The sequence below is a fragment of the Myxine glutinosa genome, chromosome 3 (assembly GCF_964187855.1).
Source record: "Myxine glutinosa chromosome 3, kmMyxGlut1.1, whole genome shotgun sequence".
Taxonomy (NCBI): domain Eukaryota; kingdom Metazoa; phylum Chordata; class Myxini; order Myxiniformes; family Myxinidae; genus Myxine; species Myxine glutinosa.
Genome location: NC_136263.1, coordinates 175496 through 202304, shown reverse-complemented (window position 1 = coordinate 202304; position 26809 = coordinate 175496). Strand labels below are relative to the sequence as shown.

The 26809-nt window shown below is 46.5% G+C and overlaps 1 protein-coding gene across 1 annotated transcript in view; it reads left to right on the top strand.

Moving 5' to 3' along the window:
* Nucleotides 1-3041: 3041 nt before the first annotated feature.
* The window catches only part of LOC137423812 (uncharacterized), a 111427-nt gene continuing 87659 nt past the window's right edge, over nt 3042-26809 (top strand). Inside the window, exons 1-4 of the mRNA XM_068111334.2 lie at nt 3042-3174; nt 5064-5204; nt 10197-10562; nt 12139-12306. Of these exons, the coding sequence (XP_067967435.1) occupies nt 5089-5204; nt 10197-10562; nt 12139-12306 (650 nt within the window). The 5' untranslated portion in view covers nt 3042-3174; nt 5064-5088. The remainder of the gene's footprint in view (nt 3175-5063; nt 5205-10196; nt 10563-12138; nt 12307-26809) is intronic.

Here is a 26809-nt window from a genome sequence, read left to right as displayed (position 1 = left end):
TGGCCGTCCGGTGGGTGGCGAAGGACGGACACAACTCGAGCGGCCGTGCCGGGCCCGAGGGAGGCGACGACGTGGCAGTAGCGCGTGTCATCGCCGGTGAGGTGCCGAAGCTGAAATTGGGCTTCGGCCTGGACGAACCAGACTTCGGCCTGAGCCTCCCAAAATTCCGGAAGTTTGACGAAGGCGGCCATGGTGATGGCGTCGCGTGTGGAAGGATCGCTCCGGCAGATCCAACGTCGAGGGTCACCAGTAAAGCGCGGCGTTACGCGCGCTGCTTGCGAGCAAGGAGGAAGCGGACAAGCGGTAACATATAAACGTCTTTATTGTAAGACTACACTGTAACACTGAACTCCTCCGGGCTGGCCGCCCGGTGTATATCATGAGGCCACGCCTACCCCTCGGGCGTGGCCACCGCCCACTTGGTGCGTGGAATGATGTCACCACGCCAGTGGGCTTTTGTGTCCGCCACAATATCATCGGTCACGTGGTTCGGCCGCCATATTTGTTCTAAATGGCCGATAAAAAGTACATTCCGGCAAGTCCTCGGTCTCTGACCGATTTTTCATTTGTCTGTCTGTCTGTCTGTCTGTCTGCAGCACTGCGTCTACGCCGTTGCACGTAGAATCGCCAAACTTTGCACACATATTGGTCTTAGCCTGGAATAGACTGTGCCCAATTGATGACGTCATCGGTGACGTGGTTCGGCCGCCATCTTGGAAAAACCGAAAAACTTTGCACCTCTATATCTCCAAAAGTACTGAACAGAAAAAATTGAGACATGGCTCATTGTAAAGAACTCTCCATGGGGAATAAAATATGTAAATGATGACGTCATCAGTCACGTGGTTCGGTCGCCATCTTGGAAAAACGGCAAAACGTTGCACCACTATATCTCCAAAAGTGCTGAACAGAAAGAATTGAGACATGGCTCATTGTAAAGAACTCTCCATGGGGAATAAAATATGTTAATGATGACGTCATATGTCACGTGGTCGGCCGCCATCTTGGAAAAACGGCAAAACTTTGCACCACTATATCCCCAAAAGTGCTGAACAGAAAAAATTGAGACATGGCTCATTGTAAAGAACTCTCCATGGGGAATAAAATATGTTAATGATGACGTCATCAGTCACGTGGTCGGCCGCCATCTTGGAAAAATCGAAAAACCTAGCACCTCCATATCTCCGAAAGTGCTGAATAGAAAAAATTGAGACATGGCTCATTGTAAAGAACTCTCCATGGGGAATAAAATATGTTAATGATGATGTCATCGGTCACGTGGTTCGGCCGCCATTTGGAAAAACCGAAAAACTCTGCACCTCCACATCTCCAAAAGTCCTGAATAGAAAAAATTGAGGCATGGCTCATTGTAAAGAACTCTCCATGGGGAATAAAATATGTTAATGATGACGTCATCGGTCACGTGGTTCGGCCGCCATATTTGTCCTAAATGGCCGATAAAAAAGTACATTCCGGCAAGTCCTCGGTCTCTGACCGATTTTTCATCTGTCTGTTTGTCTGTCTGTCTGTTTGCAGCACTACGTCTACACCATTGCATGTAGAATCGCCAAACTTTGCACACGTATTTGTCTTTCCCTGGAATAGACTGTGCCCAATTGATGACGTCACCCATCACGTGGTTCGTCCGCCATCTTGGAAAAACCAAAAAACTTGATCCAAAATGGCCGATAAAAAAGTACATTCCGGCAAGTCCTCGGTCTCTGACCGATTTTTCATTTGTTTATTTGTCTGTTTGTCTGTCTGTTTGTCCGCACTGAATAAATATGATTTTCTCTGCAACCGTTGGTCCGATTAAGAGGAAATTTTCACCATAGGTGCAATTCTACCTGTATATTTTTTTTAATGATAATTATGACGTCATATGTCACATGGTTTCGGCCGCCATCTTGGAAACATCGAAAAACTTTGCATCTCTATATTTCGGAAAGCGCTGAATAGAAAAAAATTGAGACATGGCTCATTGTAAAGAACTCTGCATGGGTAATAAAATATGTTAATTATGATGTCATAGGTGCTCACATTATGACGTCATAATTCAACAAGTACAAAACTTCATCCGATCGAGATGAAATTTCTTGAGCGCCATGTCGGCATAAACTGGTGGAGAAAAAAAATGATGACGTCATCGGTCACGTGGTTTTGCCGCCATCTTGGAAAAAACGAAAAACTTTGCACCTCTATATCTCGGAAAGGACTGATTAGAAAAAATTGAGACATGGCTCATTGTAAAGAACTGTGCATGGGGAATAAAATATGTTGATGATTATGTCATATGTGCCTCCATTATGACATCATAATTCGACAAGTACAAAACTTCATCCGATCACGATTAAATTTATTGAGCATAATCTAGGAATAAATTAGTTTAGAAAACAAAATGATGTCATCGGTGACGTGGTTCGGCCGCCATATTTGTTTTATCACAAAAGCCTTAAAAACCACTGAAAATACATCCTGGCGAGGGTTTGCAATCTCTGATTGCTGTTTTTATTGTTACTGTAGGTAATGGTCTCCCTGGTGAGGTAGTGGATAGGTTGAAACTATAATTACACAGGTAAATTGAAGCATTTGGGATAGATGGACACATGGACATTAGCAGGACTGATAGCTCGGGTATGCACAGGTGATTGTGTACATGCTACACGTGTAGTGATTATGATGTCTATACTGTACTGAGAGGGCCCTTTTTTGTACACACTAACAGAGTACCCACCCCCTGGGGGTATCGAGTTTGCGCATCCCTTGCTGAAAAAAGTATGGTCTGTGTTTTGCAAGAACACCACAGTTGTTTGCGTGGTGTGCGCTTAAAATGATCTGGATGGTCCAAAGGTCGAAAGGGAAAGTACCAATATTACTTATTGTCAAAGAGGTCGAAAGGGTCTAATCTCGCAAGCATGTAAAAAGGGTCGAAACAGGTCCAAGTGATCTAAAGCTCTTATAACCAACTCCTCCAAAGCTTCCTCCCCAAACTCCTCCCTCGCTCCAGACCCTCCCCAAACTCCTCCCAAGCCCCTCTCCTCCACTCCTAATCCTCCCACACACGAAAGCACAGTTAGAAAAACGTTGGTGTGGTGTCTTTCGTTCGACTGTCCTCTCCACAGAAGTATTTTACTGGCCCATCCAGTCGTGTGGTCCCGACACTCTTGCACCAAGGTAATGAATAGGTCCGCTTTATGCCGATCGGCCCCGTTTATTTGCGTCTCCCTGTAACGACGCCCGCTTTGAAACGCAGGCCTGAGGCATACTGTGCCCGGGAAACTCCGTGCAATGGGAGCAACATGGACGGCCTGACTAGGCTCTCACAATGACCGGTCGTGCTCACGATCTGATCCTCAACTTTCGTGCGTTATTGATTTTAAAATGTTTCATTGGTTGCTTCCGAAATATTTTCGATGAATCACAATGCGTTTGGTTCGGAAGGTTTAAAAAGGAGAGGACAGGCCGAGTGTTCTTTCCCCGCCATAAAACAGTTGTTGTTAGGAGAAATGGCTATGTTTCCCGAAGGGGAATTTAGGTGTATCTGCTTACTGTGGTGTCTGCCATGAATCTGGGTGGTGTTGCCGGTGGGAGATGCATTGAGGAGCATGCTGGGCAAAGGTTGTCTGTTACAAGCCGTTACCATTCATGCCCATGGTGAAGAATCCATCGCTCCATTTGGAATGATGAAGTTCCCTTGTACTTGGATGGTTCATCCGTTTGAAGATGAGCGAGGTGACCCGTGGGCAAGTACCTGGTGCCTGAACCCATCTCCAGTGCTAATACGAGGTCAGCGACAAGAGTTACAAAAACGGTGTTTGCATCCCAGCCACCAATCTCTTTCTATGATAATGATTGAAACCGAAGCACCTGTAAAGGTGGTGACAAACCGAAGCGTCTGTAAGCCTGGCCACAAGCATACACATCTGTAAGACCCGAGCCCAAACCGAGTCATCTGTTAGCCCTGAGCACAAACCGAGTCATCTGTAAGCCTTAGCACAAACCTAAACATCTGTAAGCCCTGGCCTCAAACTGGAGCTCATGTAAGGCCCGGCCAAACACCGATTCGTCTGTAAGCCCCCAGCCACAAAACGAAGCGCCTGTAAGCCCTGCCCACAAACTGGAGTATCTGTAAGCCCGTTCCAAACCGATTCATCTGTAAGCCACAGTCACACCCCGCAACATCTGTAAGACTCGAACTGAACCGAGCCATATGTAAGCCCCGATCACACTCCACGCATCTGTAAGCCCTGACCTCAAACTGGAGCACCTGTAAGCCCTGGCCACAAACTGGAGCACCCGTAAGGCCCGGCCAAAACCGAGTCGTCTGTAAGCAGCAGTCACACACTGAATAATCTGTAAGCCCCGGCAACAAACCGAAGCCCCTGTGAGGCCCGACCAAAAGCGAAGCATTTGTAAGTCACCCCCCCCCCCCACCACCACAAACAATGCATCTGTAAGCCTAACGCACAAATCAATGTACCTGTAAGCCCCGGCCACAAACCAAAACACCTGGACGAGCGGCCACAAACCGAATCACCTGTAAGCCTGGCTACAAACCGAAGCACCTGTAAGTCCCGGCCACAAACGGAAGCACATGTAAGGCCCGGCCACAAACCGAAGCACCTAGAAGGCCGGCCACAAACCGAAGCACCTGTAAGGCTGGCCACAAACCGAAGCACCTGTAAGGCCCAGCCACAAACCGAAGCACCTGTAAGGCTGGCCACAAACCGAAGCACCTGTAAGGCTGGCCACAAACCGAAGCACCTGTAAGGCCCAGCCACAAACCGAAGCACCTGTAAGGCTGGCCACAAACCGAAGCCAATTCCTGTGAAGGAATTCCAATCAATGTGTGCATTTGCCATCAAGTATTGCCTTTGGATGCTCTTACCTTGCTTTCTTCACTCGACTTTCATTAAATATCTGCTTGCATGTACATTAATTGTCAAATTGCATAATTTTGTCCTCTACATCCCAATAAAGTTACTCTTTAAATGTAATGTTAATGTAATAATCTTGTTACCATCATGAAAAATAGAAATCTGCATACCTATCCTTATTATCAGGAAGTTTGGCTTCCTGCTTCTGACCATGTATCAGGATGAAAAAGACATATTGAAGAAACAGGAGAAAGGTAGACGAGGCAGAAAGGTGAAGAAGAATGTGGATGAAGAAGAAGCCCATGAAAAGGATTTATCGCCTCCAAGGTAAGCCGTACTGAAGGATAATTATTTCATTATTTGGCCTTTAATTAGTTTTACACATCTGAGCGTGGGATGCTGACATTTGCTGAATAGAAAACAAGTTGCCTGTTTAGTGTTCCCATCTGAACCTTCTTTCATATGGCGTGTCTCTGACTCGTTGGTCTACGACGTGAAGTTGGCTGTTTTCAGCCAGCTTTGGGCCCTTGTCGTCAGGTGCTGTAGTTCTTGCCATCCTCCCTCTCGGTGAAGTATGGGTCAGCTGCTGTAGTTCTTGCCATCCTCCCTCTTGTCTAAGCGATGTATGGGTCAGGTGCTGTAGTTCTTGCCATCCTCCATCTTGTCTAAGCGAGGTATGGGTCAGGTGCTGTAGTTCTTGCCATCCTCCCTCTCGGTGAAGTATGGGTCAGGTGCTGTAGTTCTTGCCATCCTCCCTCTCGGTGAAGTATGGGTCAGGTGCTGTAGTTCTTGCCATCCTCCCTCTCGGTGAAGTATGGGTCAGGTGCTGTAGTTCTTGCCATCCTCCCTCTCGGTGAAGTATGGGTCAGGTGCTGTAGTTCTTGCCATCCTCCCTCTCGGTGAAGTATGAGTCAGGTGCTGTAGTTCTTGCCATCCTCCCTCTCGGTGAAGTATGGGTCAGGTGCTGTAGTTCTTGTGATCTTCCCTCTCGGTGAAGTATGGGACAGGTGCTGTAGTTCTTGCCAACCTCCCTCTTGTCGAAGCGAAGTATGGGTCAGTTGTTGCAGATCTTACCATCCACCTTCCAGTCGAGGCGATGTGTGGGTCAGGTGCTGTAGTTGTTGCCATTCTCCCTCTCGATGAAGTATGGGTCAGGTTCTGTAGCTCTTGCCATCCTCCCTCTCGTCAAAGCGATGTTTGGGTCAGTTGTTGCAGATCTTACCATCCACCCTCTAGTCGAGGCGATGTATGGTTCATGTGCTGTAGTTCTTGCCATCCTCCCTCTCGTCTAAGCGATGTATGGGTCATGTGCTGTAGTTCTTGCCATCCTCCCATTCGGTGAAGTATGGGTCTGGTGCTGTAGTTCTTGCCATCCTCCCTCTCGTCTAAGCGAGGTATGGGTCAGGTGCTGTAGTTCTTGCCATCCTCCCTCTCGGTGAAGTATGGGTCAGGTGCTGTAGTTCTTGCCATCCTCCCTCTCGGTGAAGTATGGGTCAGGTGCTGTAGTTCTTGCCATCCTCCCTCTCGGTGAAGTATGGGTCAGGTGCTGTAGTTCTTGCCATCCTCCCTCTCGGTGAAGTATGGGTCAGGTGCTGTAGTTCTTGCCATCCTCCCTCTTGTCTCAGCGAGGTATGGGTCAGGTGCTGTAGTTGTTGCCATCGTCCATCTCGTCTAAGCGAGGTATGGGTCATGTGCTGTAGTTCTTGCCATCCTCCCTCTCGTCTAAGCGATGTATTGGTCAGGTGCTGTAGTTCTTGTCATCCTCCCTCTCGTCTAAGCGATGGTTGGGTCTGGTGCTGTAGATCTTGCCACCCTCCCTCTTGATGAAGTATGGGTCAGGTGCTGTAGTTCTTGCTATTCACTCTCTATTCCAAGCGATGTATGGGTCAGGTGTTGTAGTTCTTGCCATCTTCCCTCTTGTCTAAGCGAGGTATGGGTCAGGTGCTATACTTCTTGCCATCCTCCCTCTCGGTGAAGTACGGGTCAGTTGCTGTAATTCTTGCCATCCTCCCTCTCGGTGAAGTATGGGTCAGGTGCTGTAGTTCTTCCTATCCTTCCTCTCGGTGAAGTATGGGTCAGGTGCTGTAATTCTTGCTATCCTCCCTCTTGGTGAAGTATGGGTCAGGTGCTCTAGTTCTTGCCATCCTCCCTCTCGGTGAAGTATGGGTCAGGTGCTGTAGTTCTTGCCCTCCTCCCTCTCGTCTAAGCAAGGAATGGGTCAGGTGCTGGAGTTGTTGCCATCGTCCATCTCGTCTAAGCGAGGTATGGGTCAGGTGCTGTAGTTCTAGCCATCCTCCTTCTTGTCGAAGGGAGGTATCGGTCAGGTGCTGTAGTTCTTGCCAGCCTTCCTCTTGTCTAAGCGAGGTATGGGTCAGTTGCTGTAGTTCTTGCCATCCTCCCTCTTGTCGAAGCTATGTATGGGTCAGGTTCTGTAGTTTTTGCCATCCTGCCTCTTGTCTAAGCGAGGTATGGGTCAGGTGCTGTAGTTTTTGCCATCCTCCCTCTTGTATAAGCGAGGTATGGGTCAGGTGCTGTAATTCTGGCCATCCTCCCTCTTATCTAAGCAAGGTGTGGGTCAGGTGCTGTAATTCTGGCCAACCTCCCTCTTGTTCAAGCAAAGTATGGGTCAGGTGCTGTAGTTCTTTCCATCCTCCCTCTTGGTGAAGTATGGGTCAGGTGCTGTAGTTCTTGCTATTCACTCTCTAGTCCAAGCGATGTATGGGTCAGGTGCTGTAGTTCTTGCCAGCCTCTCTTGTCTAAGCGAGGTATGGGTCAGGTGCTGTACTTCTTGCCATCCTCCCTCTCAGTGAAGTATGGGTCAGGTGCTGTAATTCTTGCCATCCTCCCTCTCGGTGAAGAACGGGTCAGGTGCTGTGGTTGTTGCCATCGTCCCTCTCGTCTAAGTGAGATATGGGTCAGGTGCTGTAGTTCTTGCCATCCTCCCTCTTGTCTGAGCGAGGTATGGGTGAGGTGCTGTAGTTCTTGCTATTCACTCTCTAGTCCAAGCGATGTATGGGTCAGGTGCTGTAGTTCTTGCTATTCACTCTCTAGTCCAAGCGATGTATGGGTCAGGTGCTGTAGTTCTTGCTATTCACTCTCTAGTCCAAGCGATGTATGGGTCAGGTGCTGTAGTTCTTGCTATTCACTCTCTAGTCCAAGCGATGTATGGGTCATGTGCTGTAGTTTTTGCCATCCTCCCTCTTGTATAAGCGAGGTATGGGTCAGGTGCTGTAGTTCTTGCCATCCTCCTTCTTGTCCAAGCGAGGTATGGGTCATGTGCTGTAGTTTTTGCCATCCTCCCTCTTGTCTGAGCGAGGTATGGGTCAGGTGCTGTAGTTTTTGCCATCCTCCCTCTTGTATAAGCGAGGTATGGGTCAGGTGCTGTAATTCTGGCCATCCTCCCTCTTATCTAAGCAAGGTGTGGGTCAGGTGCTGTAATTCTGGCCAACCTCCCTCTTGTTCAAGCAAAGTATGGGTCAGGTGCTGTAGTTCTTTCCATCCTCCCTCTTGGTGAAGTATGGGTCAGGTGCTGTAGTTCTTGCTATTCACTCTCTAGTCCAAGCGATGTATGGGTCATGTGCTGTAGTTTTTGCCATCCTCCCTCTTGTATAAGCGAGGTATGGGTCAGGTGCTGTAGTTCTTGCCATCCTCCTTCTTGTCCAAGCGAGGTATGGGTCATGTGCTGTAGTTTTTGCCATCCTCCCTCTTGTATAAGCGAGGTATGGGTCAGGTGCTGTAGTTCTTGCCATCCTCCCTCTTGTCTGAGCGAGGTATGGGTCAGGTGCTGTAGTTTTTGCCATCCTCCCTCTTGTATAAGCGAGGTATGGGTCAGGTGCTGTAATTCTGGCCATCCTCCCTCTTATCTAAGCAAGGTGTGGGTCAGGTGCTGTAATTCTGGCCAACCTCCCTCTTGTTCAAGCAAAGTATGGGTCAGGTGCTGTAGTTCTTTCCATCCTCCCTCTTGGTGAAGTATGGGTCAGGTGCTGTAGTTCTTGCTATTCACTCTCTAGTCCAAGCGATGTATGGGTCAGGTGCTGTAGTTCTTGCCAGCCTCTCTTGTCTAAGCGAGGTATGGGTCAGGTGCTGTACTTCTTGCCATCCTCCCTCTCAGTGAAGTATGGGTCAGGTGCTGTAATTCTTGCCATCCTCCCTCTCGGTGAAGAACGGGTCAGGTGCTGTGGTTGTTGCCATCGTCCCTCTCGTCTAAGTGAGATATGGGTCAGGTGCTGTAGTTCTTGCCATCCTCCCTCTTGTCTGAGCGAGGTATGGGTGAGGTGCTGTGGTTGTTGCCATCGTCCCTCTCGTCTAAGTGAGATATGGGTCAGGTGCTGTAGTTCTTGCCATCCTCCCTCTTGTCTGAGCGAGGTATGGGTCAGGTGCTGTAGTTCTTGCCATCCTCTTGTCGAAGCTATGTATGGGTCAGGTTCTGTAGTTTTTGCCATCCTGCCTCTTGTCTAAGCGAGGTATGGGTCAGGTGCTGTAGTTTTTGCCAACCTCCCTCTTGTTCAAGCAAAGTATGGGTCAGGTGCTGTAGTTCTTTCCATCCTCCCTCTTGGTGAAGTATGGGTCAGGTGCTGTAGTTCTTGCTATTCACTCTCTAGTCCAAGCGATGTATGGGTCAGGTGCTGTAGTTCTTGCCAGCCTCTCTTGTCTAAGCGAGGTATGGGTCAGGTGCTGTACTTCTTGCCATCCTCCCTCTCAGTGAAGTATGGGTCAGGTGCTGTACTTCTTGCCATCCTCCCTCTCGGTGAAGAACGGGTCAGGTGCTGTGGTTGTTGCCATCGTCCCTCTCGTCTAAGTGAGATATGGGTCAGTTGCTGTAGTTCTTGCCATCCTCCCTCTTGTCTAAGCGATGTATGGGTCAGGTGCTGTAGTTCTTGCCATCCTCCCTCTTAGTGAATCTTCCCTCTAGACCATCTAAACCGATGGCTCATCATACTTGGAGACAGTGTTAACGTCCCAATTGGATATGTATTTGTCCATCGTGTAAATTCCTTGTAATTCACACGAAAATATATTGACATCTACTCATGTCTTTCCGCTGCATGTGATTTATGTACAAGCTGCATCATGAGCCTGACATCAAGTGTACAGTGTTAAAATGGATTATAATTTTCTAGCAAGATCCCAAATGTTTCTCGTTCAGTAGTCTTCAACCTAATGGTCGAACACAACTTAGGAGAGATAAAACTGAAAAATAAGATTTGAGTTCATACCTGATGGTAAGACGAGGTCTGTACAAGGAGTTATCAAATTCACATTGAACAATGAATGATCATTGACAATGGACTAAAGTTGATTTTACGTTCGTGGTTGCAGCAAGAAGAGAGGCAGGCCTCCAGGAATGACAAAGTCTGCCGGCTACAAAACCAGCCCAGGCCGTCCCCGAGTTGTCAAGAAGACCGTGGGTCTAAAGAAACGTAAAGGGCGACCCCGTGGCACTACTAAGGCCGCGGGCTATAAAATAAGCCCGGGTCGCCCGAGGATCTCACCAAATATTGTCGTTCTGAAGAGACCGAAAGGCCGTCCTCGGGGAACGACCAAAGCTGCTGGCTACAGGACCAGCCCAGGCCGTCCCCCATTGACAAATATGGTTATGGTTCTCAAGCGGCCTAAAGGGCGTCCGCCTGGAACCACCAGAGCAGCGGGTTACAAAACAAGCCCGGGTCGTCCACTAAAGATCAGGTAACCTCCTTGCTTTTAACAAAGTACTGCTTGTTTTATTTTTCGTACACAAAGTGTAGACTCATGGAGGAGCAAGAACATCGAAAAGGTCAAGGCTTAGCAGAACAAAAGGAACAGTATAAAGTGAGGGAGAAGCACACAAACTGCAGGGTTGAGGGAAAAAATAGCAGGAGACTTGGACAAATGAGAGATGTGAGGAGTAATGTGAGGTTAGGGGAGCACATTGTGGGCAGGATGGATACAGAAGGAAACTGCTAGGAAGGAAAAGTGGAAATTTGGAAACAGCTTGGCTTGGGGAGGGTTCATGGTGGTTGAAAAGATCGTGGTTTTAGATGGAGGATGATCTGAGATGGTGTTTAAGAGCTGTCTTGAAGACCTGGAGGGAGGAATGAGATTGAGGACAATGAGGAAGTTGTGCTGATGGTGGACCGTGTGCGCCATGCAGATGCAGAATCCCTTAGGGGGGGGGGGGGGGGGGTGGTTACGTGGGTAGGGGATGGGATGAAGTACAGAAAGAACACGTGGTGCAAGACCAGAAAGGAGGCGGTAAAAGACAGAGACCACCGACCTGTCTGTAATGGGAAAGTGATAGGCCCATACACTCAGCTTCATCACGGGAGATTGCAATGATCGCGAGGGCCTTTGTTTCCACAGCGTCAAGATAAGCAAGGTGTGAGGCAGGAGCGCCACCCCATAGGAAAGAGTTGAAAGTCCTGCAGGTGGATAGGAGTTCAGGTGTGTCAAGGAAGGACGTTGCACGACAGAGGATGCCCAATCGGTGACTGGCTTTGGAGGCCAAATTATTATGAATCCATTGATGAAGATGAAAGGTTGCTGTAGGTTATACATAAACATATGATTCTAGCATGATACCGATGACGTTAAAGGAGTTTCTGTTGAATGAGCAACAAATCAGAAGCTGCTCCAGATGTATGCCTTCCATACATAATATTCTATACTGCTTAAACAAATTGAGCATTTACAGTAGCTTCATGAAAGTGTCGATGTCTGAGAGTACGACATCAAAAGACTCCACTTTTTATGCATAAAACAGAATGTTCCGTGTTTTTTCTTTACCATATCGAGGCTCATGGAAGGGCGTGCTGCCATAGTGTAAATGCCCACAAACTGACAGTGGGGCCACAGTTGGACATCATAAGGAAGGAAATGAATAAAGAGATGAAGACGGAAGGATACATAGTAATCTGCACATAAAAGGCTTTAGGTAGGGTTAATGGGGTATAAAAGTTGTTGGTAGTGGTTCGGGTGGGGAAGGAGGGGTGACATGACAGGGTGATGAACCTGCGGTGAGAAGCCCTGGAGGAAAGAAAGTGATTGAACAGGTTCAGGAAGGTGGACAAAAGAGGACCACAATTATCTGTGAATAAATATTAAAGTGATGTTTACACATTGAACCATGGCAGTACCTGGATACCTGTTCTGGCTAAATGAGCAGTGAATACATAGAGAGGAGATTTAATTTCAAGTTGTATTGGATGCTGTGTTTGTCCAATTGGCTTGGTGGTGTAACTGTGATTTTGTGTTCATTTTCATGTCGGTCATGGTGTTACAACAGCAGGAAGAGAGGTCGGCCTGCAAAATCAAGTAAAGCATCCGGTCTTAAAGGTAACTCAGAAGATCTTGCCATTCGTGAAAACGTGGAACTTCGGGAAGAGCTAAACTACTACGGCAGTCCTTTAGCGGCCGTCCATGGCAATGCTCTCAGACGCCAGTCAAAGTCAAGGCAAGTTCCCTTTCGCCACAGAATGCAGAACGGCACTATTATTACAAATAAGTTGATTTGATATCATTGTTGATATTAGCCAGTGATTAATTGAATGGATCTCATCAACTGAAAGCCAACTAAAGTGTTGTTAACCGCTGTGGGTAGTGAGTGAGATGCGACAGACATTTTAAAAGTTAGTCATTCATATTCTTTTGCTTTGAAGGACTAATGGTGTCAACTGCAGCTCGCTTCCCACCGCCTTTAACGTACTCTTATCTTCTTTTGGTTGCTAAATGCATTATTTAACTTATAGCCTTCATGAAGACCATTATTCCATAACGAGTATGAAGCCCGTCAAAGATGACGGGTTGGAACAGTTTTTGACGGTACAGCGGCGAGAGCATGCCGAAGCCGAAGTCTGGGCCTAGTGCCAGGTGTGCTTATATCATCTTTATTTATTAGATATCCTACAGACGTAAATGAACACTCGTTTTACTCTGCGCACTTTGCACGTCACGTTCAGCGAATGTCACCTCCCTGTGCCTTGTATTTATTGTGATAAAAAAAAAAAACGCTTCCATACACCGACCTTGAAGCTCGGTTTGCAAGCCACCGTCTACAATTCCAATGTAAGAGACATAATTACTCTTCTTTTGGGTCCTCTGGTTAATTTGGGTCCTTTGGATGCTCAAGCTCTTTTGCATCCTTGGGATCTTCTGGTTCATTTGGGTCTTTAGGGATATTTTAAGTCATTTGAGTCCTTTGGGTCCTCTGTTTCTTTGGGGTCCTCGGGTCTTTTTCAGTCATCTAGGTATTTTGGGTCTTTGGAGTAATTTGGGTCTTTGGGTTCCACTGGGTCCTCTGGGTCTTTAATGGTCTTTTTGGTGTTTTGGATTGTTTGGTTCGGTGGGGTCGTTGAGGGTCTTCTGGGTATTTTGGGTTTTCAGGGACTTTTTGGTCTTCTGGGTCTTTTCGATTTTTTGGGGGTCTTTGGGATATTTTGGGTCTCTGGGATCTTTTGGGTTTTTGTGTCTTTTCGGTCTTTGAGGTCTTTTCGGTCTTCTGGGTCTTTAAGGGTCTTTGAGATATTTTGGGTCCTTGAGGTATTTAAGGGTCGTTAGGGTCTTTTGGATCTTCAGGGTATTTTTTAGTTTTCATGGTCTTTTGGGGCTTCTGTGTATTTAAGGGTCTTTGAGGTCTTTGGATCTTCAGGGTCTTTTGGGTATATGTAGTCTTTTGGGTCTTGATGGTCTTTTGGGTATTTAAGGGTCTTGGGGTCTTTTCAGTGTTTTGAGTATTTGGGGTCTTTATGGGTTTTAAGGGTCTTGGGGGTATTTTCAGTGTTTTGGGTCTTTGGTGTCTTTGTGGGTCTTTGGGGAATTTTGAGTCTTCAGGGCCTTTTGGGGTTGTGTCGTCTTTTGGGTCTTTAAGGGTCTTGCGGTCTTTGGGGTATTTTGGGTCTTTTGGGTCTTCTGGATATTTAAGGATTTTTTGGGGTCTTTTGGATATTTGGGGTATTTTGGGTCTTCTGGATATTTAAGGGTCTTCAGGGTCTTTTGGGTGTTCATGGTCTTTTGCATATTTAAGGGTCTTTGGAGGTCTTTTGCGTCTTTGTGGTCTTTTGGGTCTTTAATGGTAGTTGGTGTATTTTGGGTCTTTGGGGTCTTTTGGGTCTTCAGTGTCTTTTGGGTTTTTGTGGTATTTTGGGTATTTAAGAGTCTTCAGGGTCTTTTGGGTCTTTGGGGTATTTTGGGTGTTTGGGGTCAATTGGGTTTTCAATGACTTTTCTGTCTTTTGGGCCTTTGGGGACTTCTCGGTCTTCATGGTGTTTTGTGTCTTTAACAGTCTAAAGGGTATTTTGGGTCTTTGGGTATTTTGGGTGTTTAGGGTCTATTTGGTCTTCAGGGTCTTCTGGGTCCTTGAGGTATTAGGATCTTTGGGTCTTACCAAAATTTTGGGTATTTGGAGTCCATTGGGTCTTTAGGGTCTTTTCAGCTTTTTGGGTCTTTCGGGTCTTGTGGGTGTTCAATGTATTTTGGGTCTTTGGGGTATTTTTGGGTGTTTGGGGCCCATTGGGTCTTTTTGGTCTTTTGGGTCTTCAGGATATTTTGGATTTTCAGAGTCCTTGGGGATCTTCTGAGTCATTGGGGTCTTTTGGGTCCTCTTTGTCATTTGGGTCCTTGGGGTTGTTTTGGGTGTTTTGGATCCTCAGGGTATTTTGGGTCTTCAGGGTCTTTGGGGTCCATTTGGGTCTTCAGGGTCTTTTCAGTCTTTTAGGTCTTTGGGGTTCTTTGGGTCTTCAGGTTCTTTTAAGTCTTTTGGGTCTTTAAGGGTCTTTGAGATATTTTGGGTCCTTGAGGTCTTTGGGTCTTACCAAAATTTTGGGTCTTTGGGGTCCATTAGGTCTTGAGGGTGTTTTCAGTCTTTTGGATCTTTGGTGTATTTTGGGTCTGTGGGGTATTTTGGGTCTTTGGGGTATTTTGGATCTTCAGAGTACTTGGGGTTCCTCTGAGTCATTGAGGCCTTTTGGGTCCTCTTTGTCATTTGGGTCCTTGGGGTTGTTTGGGTCTTTTGGATCCTCATGGTCTTTTGGGTCTTCAAGGTCTTTGGGGTCCATTGGGTCTTTTGGGTATTTGGGGTCCTTTTGGTCTTTGGGGTATTGAGGGTCTTTGGGGTATTTTGGGTCTTCAGAGTCCTTGGGGTCTTCTGGGTCCTTGGGGTTTTCTAGGTCTACATTATCTTTTGTGTTTTTAACAGTCTACAGTGTATTTTGGGTCTTTGGGTATTTTGAGTGTTTGGGCTCCATTGGGTCTTTGGGGTCTTCTGGGTCCTTGGGGTCTTTTGGGTCCTTTAACCGGTGGACACACAGTCGTGTCCAAAGATTGCTCCTTAAACCACCCCCAAACCCCCCCTCACTCAAATCCTTCCTAAAGCACTACTCAAAGCCTTTAAAACCTAGCCTTATGAAGGGGGACAGACACACACACACAAACACGCACACATTGCGCTTTATATGGTAGACGAGTGGGGTCACCCGTGGGAATCCCACGGGCATGGACGTGTGTGACATTTCGACGTATTGAGTTAGATGCTGCACCTGCACATTCAGTTTCACAAAATGGTTACTGCCAATTTATCAGATGCACAAATGATGAAATCAGTAGTAGAACATCATCAAGTCAAATATTATAATAGTGGGGCTGCTTAACTGATGAATTGTGCCTTTTCCCTTAAAAGCATGAAACTTGGCACATGGCTAGAATACCCCAAAAGAAAGATTTTTAGTCCAGGGGGCATCTCCAATTTCACCCCATATGGCGGCCATCTTGAAATTCAAGATGGCCGTCATACAAGACCTGTTTTGATGAATATCTCCATAATTAGAACAGATATCAAAATGGTTAAAGTGCCTATACCTACATTTTTAGGGTCTAGGAATCCAATGGCAACATAAAATATTCAATAGTATATGGCAGCCATCTTGAAATTCAAGATGGCCGTCATACAAGACCTGTTTTGATGAATATCTCCATAATTAGAACAGCTATCTAAATGGTTTCAGTGCCTACACCTACATTTTTAGGGTCTAGGAATCCAATGGTAACATAAAATATTAAGCAGTCATATGAAAATATTAATTTTGCATAGTATCATGCATACTGGGAATGCATATAAATACTCTTAACAGGTTGGCATTCTTCAGTGATTAAAAGTGTCTATGACATCGCAGACTGTAACTGTGCCATCTTGTGGTTTTCTAGTCTTTGCTGCATTCTCCATCACATGCGCAGAGAGAAGTACAGGGAAGTGCAGCTTTCTTACACCGGCAACGACCAGTACATCCTTTTTTGCACCCACACTTAACAAGTTCATTGCAGATCTTTGCAGCCTCTGGAAGTGTTGTCCATATTGGTTTGAACTGGCCAGCAGACGTTTTTTGCCAACCCCATTCAGTGGGGCTTGGTAGATCAGGCTTAGCATGCAATGCTTGTCCCCAGCATAGTGCGCCTTGGTATCCTGCCCGTATACTGCCCGTGCTGCACAAGGGCATCATGTGTTGGTGGAATTGATTCCACAAGTCTGCCCTTCTTTGCAAACAGTTTCTTTCGTACAATGTTAATGTCAGTAGCAGTACTTGTGCGATCATACAACAGAATAACAAATCTCTCAATGACGTTCATGCAGGTTTCAGTTATCTCTGTGCTCTGGTGGCAAATTTCTGCTAGTACCTCTGTGAGCTCAGGGAATGATTCCCACACATTCCATGCAGTTACCTTTCCACGCCCATTAAACGCTGAAGAAGTGTCACACCCTGTTAGTGCATGAAACATGGGGAGGGCTTTAGATTTCTCAGGGCCAAGAGCTGTGGCTATATCATGTGCAGAGATAAATCGCATGTTCTTGCCTGTCCCAAATTGTAACCATATCATCACTGAAAGCTTCTGGGATGCTGTAACTGCAAGCACGACAACATCATCAACTGCTCCCATAAAGCATCTAAGTACATTTCAAAGTCAGCCTCCCTCAATGAGCGCACAAAGGTCAGGATGCTGTTCTCCAATGCCATCGTGAGACTCCAGTATTGGAACTGGGGTGTTCCAATATGTTGCCATTGGATTTTATGTTGCCATTGGATTCCTAGACCCTAAAAATGTAGGTATAGGCACTTCAACCATTTTGATATCTGTTCTAATTATGGAGATATTCATCAAAATAGGTCTTGTATGATGGCCATCTTGGATTTCAAGATGGCCGCCATATGGGGTGAAATTGGGGATGCCCCCTGGACTAAAAATCTTTCTTTTCGGGTATTCTAGCCATGTGCCAAGTTTCATGCTTTTAAGGGAAGAGGCACAATCGATCCGAATTTTTTAGCTAAGCCGCCCAGCTATAATAATTATGCAGACGGTGTGTATTTCTGAGCTGGGCCTCTCTCAATGGCAATGACTGGAGTTTCACTTGGTGCAGAATCCTTTGTTATAATTTGTTTCTCCAGTCAAAAAAAGTCAAAGTCAAAGTGAAAGAAAGATCAGAAAGATTTATCAGATTACAAATAATGTAATCTACACAATGTATTTACTTCTGATAACATGTGAATGCATGTGCGTGCACATGGGAAGTACAGTTTGAAATGTGTTATTACATCTCATGTAAAATGTGACTTCAAGAGCTCAAATCTTATGCCTTATGAAGGGGACAGACACACACACAAACACACACACTTTGTGCTTTATATGGTAGAAAGACTATAAAGAGCAATCAGATATTTCATAGCTTCTCCAGGACTTGTTTTGTGTGGTTTGTGTGGTGTTTGTGTGGTGGTGTGTTTGTGTGGTGTTTGTGTGGTGGTGTGTTTGTGTGGTGGTGTGTTTGTGTGCCGGTGTGTTTGTGTGCCGGTGTGTTTGTGTGCCGGTGTGTTTGTGTGCCGGTGTGTTTGTGTGGTGGTGTGTTTGTGTGGTGTTTGTGTGCTGGTGTGTTTGTGTGGTGTTTGTGTGCTGGTGTGTTTGTGTGCTGGTGTGTTTGTGTGCTTGTGTGTTTGTGTGCCGGTGTGTTTGTGTGCCGGTGTGTTTGTGTGGTGGTGTGTTTGTGTGCTGGTGTGTTTGTGTGCTAGTGTGTTTGTGTGCTCGTGTGTTTGTGTGCCGGTGTGTTTGTGTGCCGGTGTGTTTGTGTGGTGGTGTGTTTGTGTGCTAGTGTGTTTGTGTGTTTGTGTGCCGGTGTGTTTGTGTGCTGGTGTGTTTGTGTGCTGGTATGTTTGTGTGCTGGTGTGTTTGTTTGCCGGTGTGTTTGTGTGGTGGTGTGTTTGTGTGCTGGTGTGTTTGTGTGCTGGTGTGCCGGTGTGTTTGTGTGCTGGTATGTTTGTGTGCTGGTGTGTTTGTGTGCTGGTGTGTTTGTTTGCCGGTGTGTTTGTGTGGTGGTGTGTTTGTGTGCTGGTGTGTTTGTGTGTTTGTGTGCCGGTGTGTTTGTGTGCTGGTATGTTTGTGTGCTGGTGTGTTTGGGTGCTGGTGTGTTTGTTTGCCGGTGTGTTTGTGTGGTGGTGTGTTTGTGTGTTTGTGTGCCGGTGTGTTTGTGTGCCGGTGTGTTTGTGTGGTGGTGTGTTTGTGTGCTGGTGTGTTTGTGTGGTGTTTGTGTGGTGTTTGTGTGCTGGTGTGTTTGTGTGGTGTTTGTGTGCTGGTGTGTTTGTGTGGTGTTTGTGTGCTGGTGTGTTTGTTTGCTGGTGTGTTTGTGTGGTGTTTGTGTGCTGGTGTGTTTGTGTGCTGGTGTGTTTGTGTGCTGGTGTGTTTGTGTGGCGTACAGCTATAGACGAAGCATTGAGGACTTAGGTTGATGTTCATACACTGGACAAGCAGCCCTTTTTGTTTTTATTGTATATATTCATGTTCAGAGCCTGGTGTTGGCTTAGCGGTTAGGGTGCCGGCTTGGGATCCTCGGATCCTGAGTTCGAATCCCGGTCGATCACTGAATTGAACACCAGGGGGGTTGACTCAGCCTGTCATACCTTCCGAGGTCGGCAAGTTGAGTACCAGCTTGCTGGGATGAATGATCCCGGTGTGTACCCGAATTCAGAATAGGTACATCGTATCCCTGCACATCGTAAGAGGTGACTAAGGGTTGGCGTCAGGAAGGGCATCCGGCCATAAAAACTGCCTCAAAAAGGGAACCCTGAGGTCATGTGGCCTGCAAGGCTAACCCCTGCTTTAGCGGGGAAAAATGGCCTCAAAACGATCATTATATATTCTATTGTATATATTCATGTTCCATGTTCCAATTCATGTATATTCAAACAGAATTCACTCACATTCCAATGGTACATACAGTAAAATCCCGACATTCGAGGGACATTCGAGGGACATTCGAGGAGGGTGCGTTCCTGCAAAATGCTGTGAATGTCAGAACCGCGAATTCAGCATTGTCAGCATTGTTTCATTGGGAAAAAGGGAGATCAGTTCACGTTGGTTCGTCATTTATAAGGGAACATTTTACGAACATGAATGCACATCATTGCAGTTTGATTTAAAACACTTACAAATAAAAGAATGACAACAACAGCAGGTACTGTTTCCAATTTTTATTAAAGATATGGTACATACAGTACAAAGTAAATTTTGATGATGATGATCAACGATGATTATGATGATAATTTAGAATCCAGTAAACTCAAGAAACCCCTTTGAAGAGAACACAGGTGAGTGTGCTGATGAGTCATGCACTGAAGGGGATGAAGGCGAGGACGCTGAAGGTGTTGAGGTGGCGGGGCTGGGCGAAAAAAATGTGTGATAGCAAGCTGTTTCACTGGGTGCTGCAGACTTCTGTGCAGCTCTTTCCATGTCATCAAAATATCATGCTACCCCCTCCTGAACCAGAGGTACCGCTCCATCACCGGTAGACATCTTGCAACTTCCTTAGTATCTGTCTCTGATTCCTTAGTATCTCTCCCGGGTTACTCCCTCCTCCGGTATGATAGACCTGATCCTCGTCCTGGAGGTGGGGTTGCTATCTTTATAAAAAAAACTCTCTTCCTCACTCGCCCTGCACTGCCCTCTCTCCACCTCACCCCCAGGAATACCTTTGGCTACGGCTTCCCCTTCGCTCCCACCTTATATTCATATGTGTGTTGTACCGTCCACCAAACAGTGATGACTCCATCTACAGTCACGTGAAAAAGTGAGTACACCCCATGTAAAGTTTTGACTTTTTCAACATATTTCAACATACAGCTATTTGATCTTCATTTCAACAGTATTGACAGATAAAGGTGATATAATATAACAAATATCATGAAACATTTACATTTTGTAGTCCATTGTATAATTTAAATAAACATAAATGCAAATTTCGCATGTGGAAAAAGTAAGTACACCCTTGGCTCTAATAGGTGGTATTGCCCCCTTTGGCAGAAACAACCTCAAGTAGGCGTTTCTTATAACTGTCTACCAGTCTCTGACATCGACTGGGAGAAATTTTTGCCCACTCCCCTATGCAGAATTCTTTCAGCTGTGCGATGTTTGAGGGGTTTCTTGCATGCGCAGCTCGTTTCAAATCCCCCCACAACATCTTGATGGGATTTAGATCCGGGCTTTGACTTGGCCATTCCAGAACCCTCTGTTTCTTTCTTTTTCAGCCATTCCTTGGTGGATTTACTGGTATGTTTAGGGTAATTGTCATGTTGCAAGGTCCACCTTCGGTTGAGCTTCAACTTCCGACAGATGGCCTCACATTATCCTCAAGCACCCTCTGGTACAATGAAGAATTCATAGTGGATTCTATGATGGTGAGCTGTCCAGGCCCTGATGCAGCAAAGCTGCCCCAAACCATAATATTTCCACCACCATGCTTTACAGTTGGTATCAGGTTCTTGTGGTCAAATGCTGTCTTTGGTTTTCGCCAAACATGTCTTCTGGTAATGTGGCCAAATAGCTCTACCTTTGACTGATCTGTCCGCAGCACATTGTTCCAGAAGTGTTGGTCTTTGCCTCGGTGTTCATTGGCAAACTTTAGTCTTGCCCTGATGTTCCTTCTGGACCGCAAAGGGTTCCTCATGGCACACCTCCCATGTAGATCAAATTTGTGCAGCCTCTTTCTAATGGTAGACTCGTGCACTTTGACATCAACAGTGGCAAGAGCTACCTGTAGGTCCCATGATGAGATTCTGGGGTTCTTAGAGCCTACTTTCAGCATCTTGCGGTCTGCTCTCGGGCTGAACTTGCTGGGGCGGCCTGGCCTGAACAAGTTGGCAGTTGTTTGGAATCTTCTCCACTTGTAGATGATCTTCCGGACAGTCGAATGATTGATTTCAAATTGTTTGGAGATCTTTTTAAATCCCTTCCCAGACTTGTAGGCATCTATAACCTTCTTTCTGAAGGCTTCAGAGAGCTCTTTTGATCTAGGCATGGTGACGGTGACACTTCAACAACAAAGAGCAAACCAAACTAAATATCTGAGGTTTAAATAAGACATGTTCCTCCAAGATCCTCTCTAACGATGTTCTAATCATTTGCACCTGAGCTGGTGCACCTGATTCTAATTTTAGGTATTTGAAGTAGTGATAAATGTAAGGGTGTACTTACTTTTTCCACATGCGAAATTTGCATTTATGTTTATTTAAATTATACAAAGGACTACAAAATGTAAATGTTTCATGATATTTGTTATATTATATCACCTTTATCTGTCAATATTGTTGAAATGAAGATCAAATAGCTGTATGTTGAAATATGTTGAAAAAGTCAAAACTTTACATGGGGTGTACTTACTTTTTCACGTGACTGTACATCTCGCTGTCTGATAATATGGACCAACCTCTATCTACTCATCCCAACTCTCTCTTCCTCATATGTGGTGATTTCAATTGTCACCATGCCAGTTGGCTGGGTGTGGGTCCCCTCTCTCACCAGCCATGGCTCCTCAGCAAAGGACTTCTGCGACTCACTGGGACTGACACAATCTGTCAATTTCCTGACCTGGTTCTCTGTCAACAGAGCATCTTCTCTTCTGGGCTTGGTTATGACTAACTTCCCTGGTAATGTCTGCTGCTCTTCTTCTTCTCCAATCGGCTCATCTGATCATGTGCTTGTTAAAGTGGACATCTCTCTGACCATTCTCAGAAAGCCTCCTCAGCGTCGACGAGTCTGGCATTTCACTCAGGCCAACTGGCACAGTCTTCAAGCAGCTATCAATCATCTGGACTGGTCTCCCATCTCGACCCCCTCTGACATCAACTCATCCTGGGAATTCTTCCAAAGTAAATTGCTCTCTCTCATGCACCGATTTATCCCATCTCGTCTTCAGTTGTCATACCCTTCCTCACATCCATGGTACACGGAATCTTGTGGTGAGGCTGTTGCACAGAAACAACTTGCCTTCATCTCCTGGAAAGCAAATCCAATGGAAGGAAATCTCATTTCCTTTCACAAAGCCCGAAACAAGTGTGTGTCCACCCTCAGGAGAGCCAGGAAATAATATCTCTCCCTTCTCAAGTCTGAACTCTCTTATCTGTCTCCCTCTTCCAAATCCTGGTGGCATCTGGTCAAATCCGTTTCTGGTGTTTGTTCCCCCTCCAACCCCTCCCTACCTCAAATGGCTACACAGTTGACACCGCACGTGAAAAAGCTGAATGCCTCAACTCTGTGTTTGCCTCTAAATCTTGTGTCCCAAACCCATCCCTCTCTGTACCCACCGTACACAGTCGTACCCAGCTGCTCCTGGAGTCTGTCTCCTTTCCTCCTGACAAGGTGGAAAAGTTTCTGTCAACCCTCGACTCTGATTCTGCAACTCGACCTGACGGCATCAGCCCATGGGTCCTAAAATCCTGTTCTTCCGCTCTTTCACTCCCTTTCTCTGTTCTTTTCGCCCTCTCTTTTGCTCAAGGTCATCTTCCATCTGCTTGGAAATCAGCCAACATCACCGCTTTACACAAAAAGGTGCAAAAACATATCCTAGCAACTACAGACCAATCAGCCTTCTCCCAATTATCAGCAAAGTCGTGGAATCCATCATTGCTTCGGATATGTAATCTGTCCTCTTCTCAAATGGCTTGATCTCTGATCATCAATTTGGTTTCAGACCAGGTCACTCTACTCTGGACATGCTGCTTCTGCTGTCTCAACAATGGATGGAGGTCCTCAATGCCAAACAGGAAATTAGAGCTGTCTCCCTTGACATATCACGCGCCTTCGATACGGTCTGGCACCCCGCTCTGCTCACCAAACCCTCCTCCTTTGGTTTCCATGGAAATCTCCATGCATGGCTGGCGGACATCCTCTCTAGACACAGTCAACGTGTGGCCCTGAATGGGATTCTCTCATCTCCTCTTCCTGTTCAGGCTGGAGTTCCCCAAGGCAGTGTTCTGGGCCCTGTGCTTTTTCTGGTCTTCATCAATGATCTGTCTGACTCTCTTGAAAATCCTCTCTATCTCTTTGCTGATGGCTCCACTCTCTGCCGCTCCATTCCTCATCCCTCAGATCGGCAGTCTGCAGCCTCCTCCCTCTCTGCAGATGTGGACAAAATCACAGACTGGGCAAACAAGTGGAACATGTCTTTCAATCCTGACAAATCTCACACTCTTACGATGTCTCTCCGAAAAGACCGACTGGACAACCCTCCCATCCACTCTCTGAATTATCCTCTCCAAGAAGTTCTGTCACTCAAGCTTTTGGGTCTCACTGTCTGGCTTTGGAGGCCAGCTTGGAAATATGGTTTTCCCAGGAAAGTTCATGGCAGTCGCCGACTGGGCATCCTCCGTCGTGCGAAGTCCTTCCTTGGCACACCTGAGCTCCTCACCACATACAAGGCTTTCAGCCACAGCTCAATGGAGTACTGCTCTCCCCTCTGGGCTGGTGCTCCTGCCTCACACCTAGCTCGTCTTCACGCTGTTGGAACCAAAGCGTTCAGAATCATTGGAATCTCCCGCGATGAAGCTATCTCCGAGGGCCTCTCACTTACTCACCGCAGGCAGGTTGGTGGTCTTTCCGTCTTCTACCGTCTCCTCTCCGGCCTTGCTCCCCCAGCTCTCTCTGGGCTCTGTCCCCCAAATATTCCTGCAGGTCGCAAAAGATCTGCCTGCAACCTTCTTATGGTTAAACTGCCAAAATCAAGACTCTCTGCTCACCTCCACTCCTTCATTCCTCTTTTCTCCCACCTCTGGAACAAACTCCCTCACTATCTTAAATCCCACTCCTCCCTCCAGGTCTTTAAAACAGCTGTTCACCACCATCTCTTATCTTCCCCCATCCAAAACCTTGATCTTTTCTACCCCCGCTAATTTCACCCCAAATCCACTTTTTTGAAATACCAACTTCTTTCCTGGAAGTCCTTGGTGTCCTTGTGTTTTATACTTCTCCCACCCCCTCCCCCTTCCCACGCCTCCTCCCCCCAAGCCCTCTCCCGCCCACACATCTCCCGATGTCCCTGCTCTCAAATGTTGTGTTTGTGTGCTTCCCCTTCTCTCCCATCTTGTCTACTGCTCCCTCTTTTTATATATTTTGTTTGTGTTTGATGTTTGTTTTTTTTGTGATAAATGTTAGCTCTTTCATGAGCCTCGATTCTGTATACAAAAAACAAAAAAAAAATACTTATCAGCGACCGAGTTCGTATCCTGCAGCACCTCAACTGGGAACTTGACGGTCAGATTGGGCCTCGCCACCTCTTCCTCCCCTTCCCTGCCCTCCTTCTCGGAAACTTTGATGATGGCTTCCAACTCCTCCTCAGTCGGCTCCAAACAATGTGAGGCGATGAGCTTCAGCAATTTCTCAGGCTGAATGTGGTTGGAGCCTTTCCGCCCCCTTGACTCCCAACCTGCCGTGTTAATCTGTCTCTCTTCCGTGGTATCAGGAAAGCCTCTAAAGCCATCGACTACCTGTGGTCATAGATTGTGCCATCAAACATTTATGGTGATGGTGGAGGTGGAGCTTCCACCATAAACTCAGCAAGCGTTTATGGTGGAGGCTTTGACCTCGTCGAGTTAGTCCTTGATGGCGTTGATACAGTGCACAATGTTGAAGTCTTTCTAACATTCCGCAATGGCTAGTGCGGGGTCAAACTCCATAGCATCCAAGATGCAACGGAAGGTGCTGTGGGTGTAATATGTTTAAAAGGTTGAAATCACCCCATGGTCGAATGGTTGGATCATGGAGTTTGTGTTGGGTGGCAGGAAGATGACCTCGATATTGGCCTGGGGCACCTTCGGTAGTGACTCAGGGTGGCAAGCAGCCACCAGCAGGAGAACCTTGAAGGAGAGGTTCATGTCTGCCAGGTTGCTCTCCACGTGATGGACAAAACAGTTGTGGAACCAATCCATGATGATGGGAGCTGTTACCCATGCCTTTTGGTTGGCCCTCCAAAATACGGGCAGAGTTTTCTTGTTTTTGCCCTTGAGAGCACTGGGTTTAGGGAATGATACATCATCATTGGTTTAATTGTGCAGTCCCATTTGGCTTTGGCACAGAAAAGAAGAGACACCCACTGTCCTTTCTCAATTTGAGATGGAAGTCCTCGGTGGGATTTTCTTCCAGAACAGACTGGTCTCGTCGGCCCTGAAGACCTGCTCTGGTAGATACCCCTTCTGTTCAATGAGCTGCCTGAGTTGAGCAGGGAAACATTGAGCTGCCTCGTGGTCTGCCGACGCATGCTTGCCTGTGAGCTTTACATTGCAGAGACCTACCGCTCCGTGAAGCGGTGAAACCACTCCCTGTTGGCTTTGTAGGAACTGGGGCCATTCGTACCCGCATCACTTGTGTTTGCAGCACTACCTACGCCAGCCAGATGACCGTACATCTGCTTTGCCTTTCCACAAATCAGAGGCCCACTTAAAGGAGCGTTTCTCTGGACACTGTCCGCCACCCACACATGTAATGCCTACTCCATTGCTTTGATGTGAACGTCCTGGACCTGGGTAACCACTTTGTTGCTGGGTACTGCGCTCACCATGACACTTCTGCGAATCACCTTCTCGTTATTACCCTCACCAGAGGAGAGGGTATTGCATTTGAGTCTGTTGGTTACTTGCAAAATCGAAGATTTTTCAAGTATATTTGTCGGTTGCGTTTGTGGTTCTGTCCATCTGTTTGTTACTTGTCGGAAAAGATTCCGGCAAGCATGTTGATCGGTTCGTTTGTTACTTGTCGGAAAAGATTCCGGCAAGTATGTTGATCTGTTCGTTTGTCTGTCTGTCTGTTTGTCTGTCTGTTTGTCTGTCTGTCTGTTTGCAGCACTACGTCTACACCGTTGCAGGTAGAATCGCCAAACTTTGCACACGTATTTGTCTTTCCCTGGAATAGACTGTGCCCAATTGATGACGTGATCGGTCACGTGGTTCGGCCGCAATCTTGGAAAAACCGAAAAAAATTTGCACCACCATATCTCCGAAAGTGCTGAATATAAAAAAATTGAGACATGGCTCATTGTAAAGAACTCTCCATGGGGAATAAAATATGTAAATGATGACGTCATCAGTCACGTGGTTCGACCGCCATCTTGGAAAAACGGCAAAAAGGTTCCGCCACTATATCTCCAAAAGTGCTGAACAGACAAAATTGAGACATGGCTCATTGTAAAGAACTCCCCATGGGGAATAAAATATGTTAATGATGACGTCATCAGTCACGTGGTTCGGCCGCCATCTTGGAAAAACCAAAAAAATTTGCACCGCTATATCTCAGAAAGTACTGAACAGAGAAAATTGAAACATGGCTCATTGTAAAGAACTCTCCATGGGGAATAAAATGTGTTAATGATGACGTCATCAGTCACGTGGTCGGCCGCCATCTTGGAAAAACGGCAAAACTTTGCACCACTATATCTCCAAAAGTGCTGAACAGAAAATATTGAGACATGGCTCATTGTAAAGAACTCTCCATGGGGAATAAAATATGTTAATGATGATGTCATATGTCACGTGGTCGGCCGCCATCTTGGAAAAACGGCAAAACTTTGCACCACTATATCTCCAAAAGTGCTAAACAGAAAAAATTGAGACATGGCTCATTGTAAAGAACTCTCCATGGGGAATAAAATATGTTAACGATGA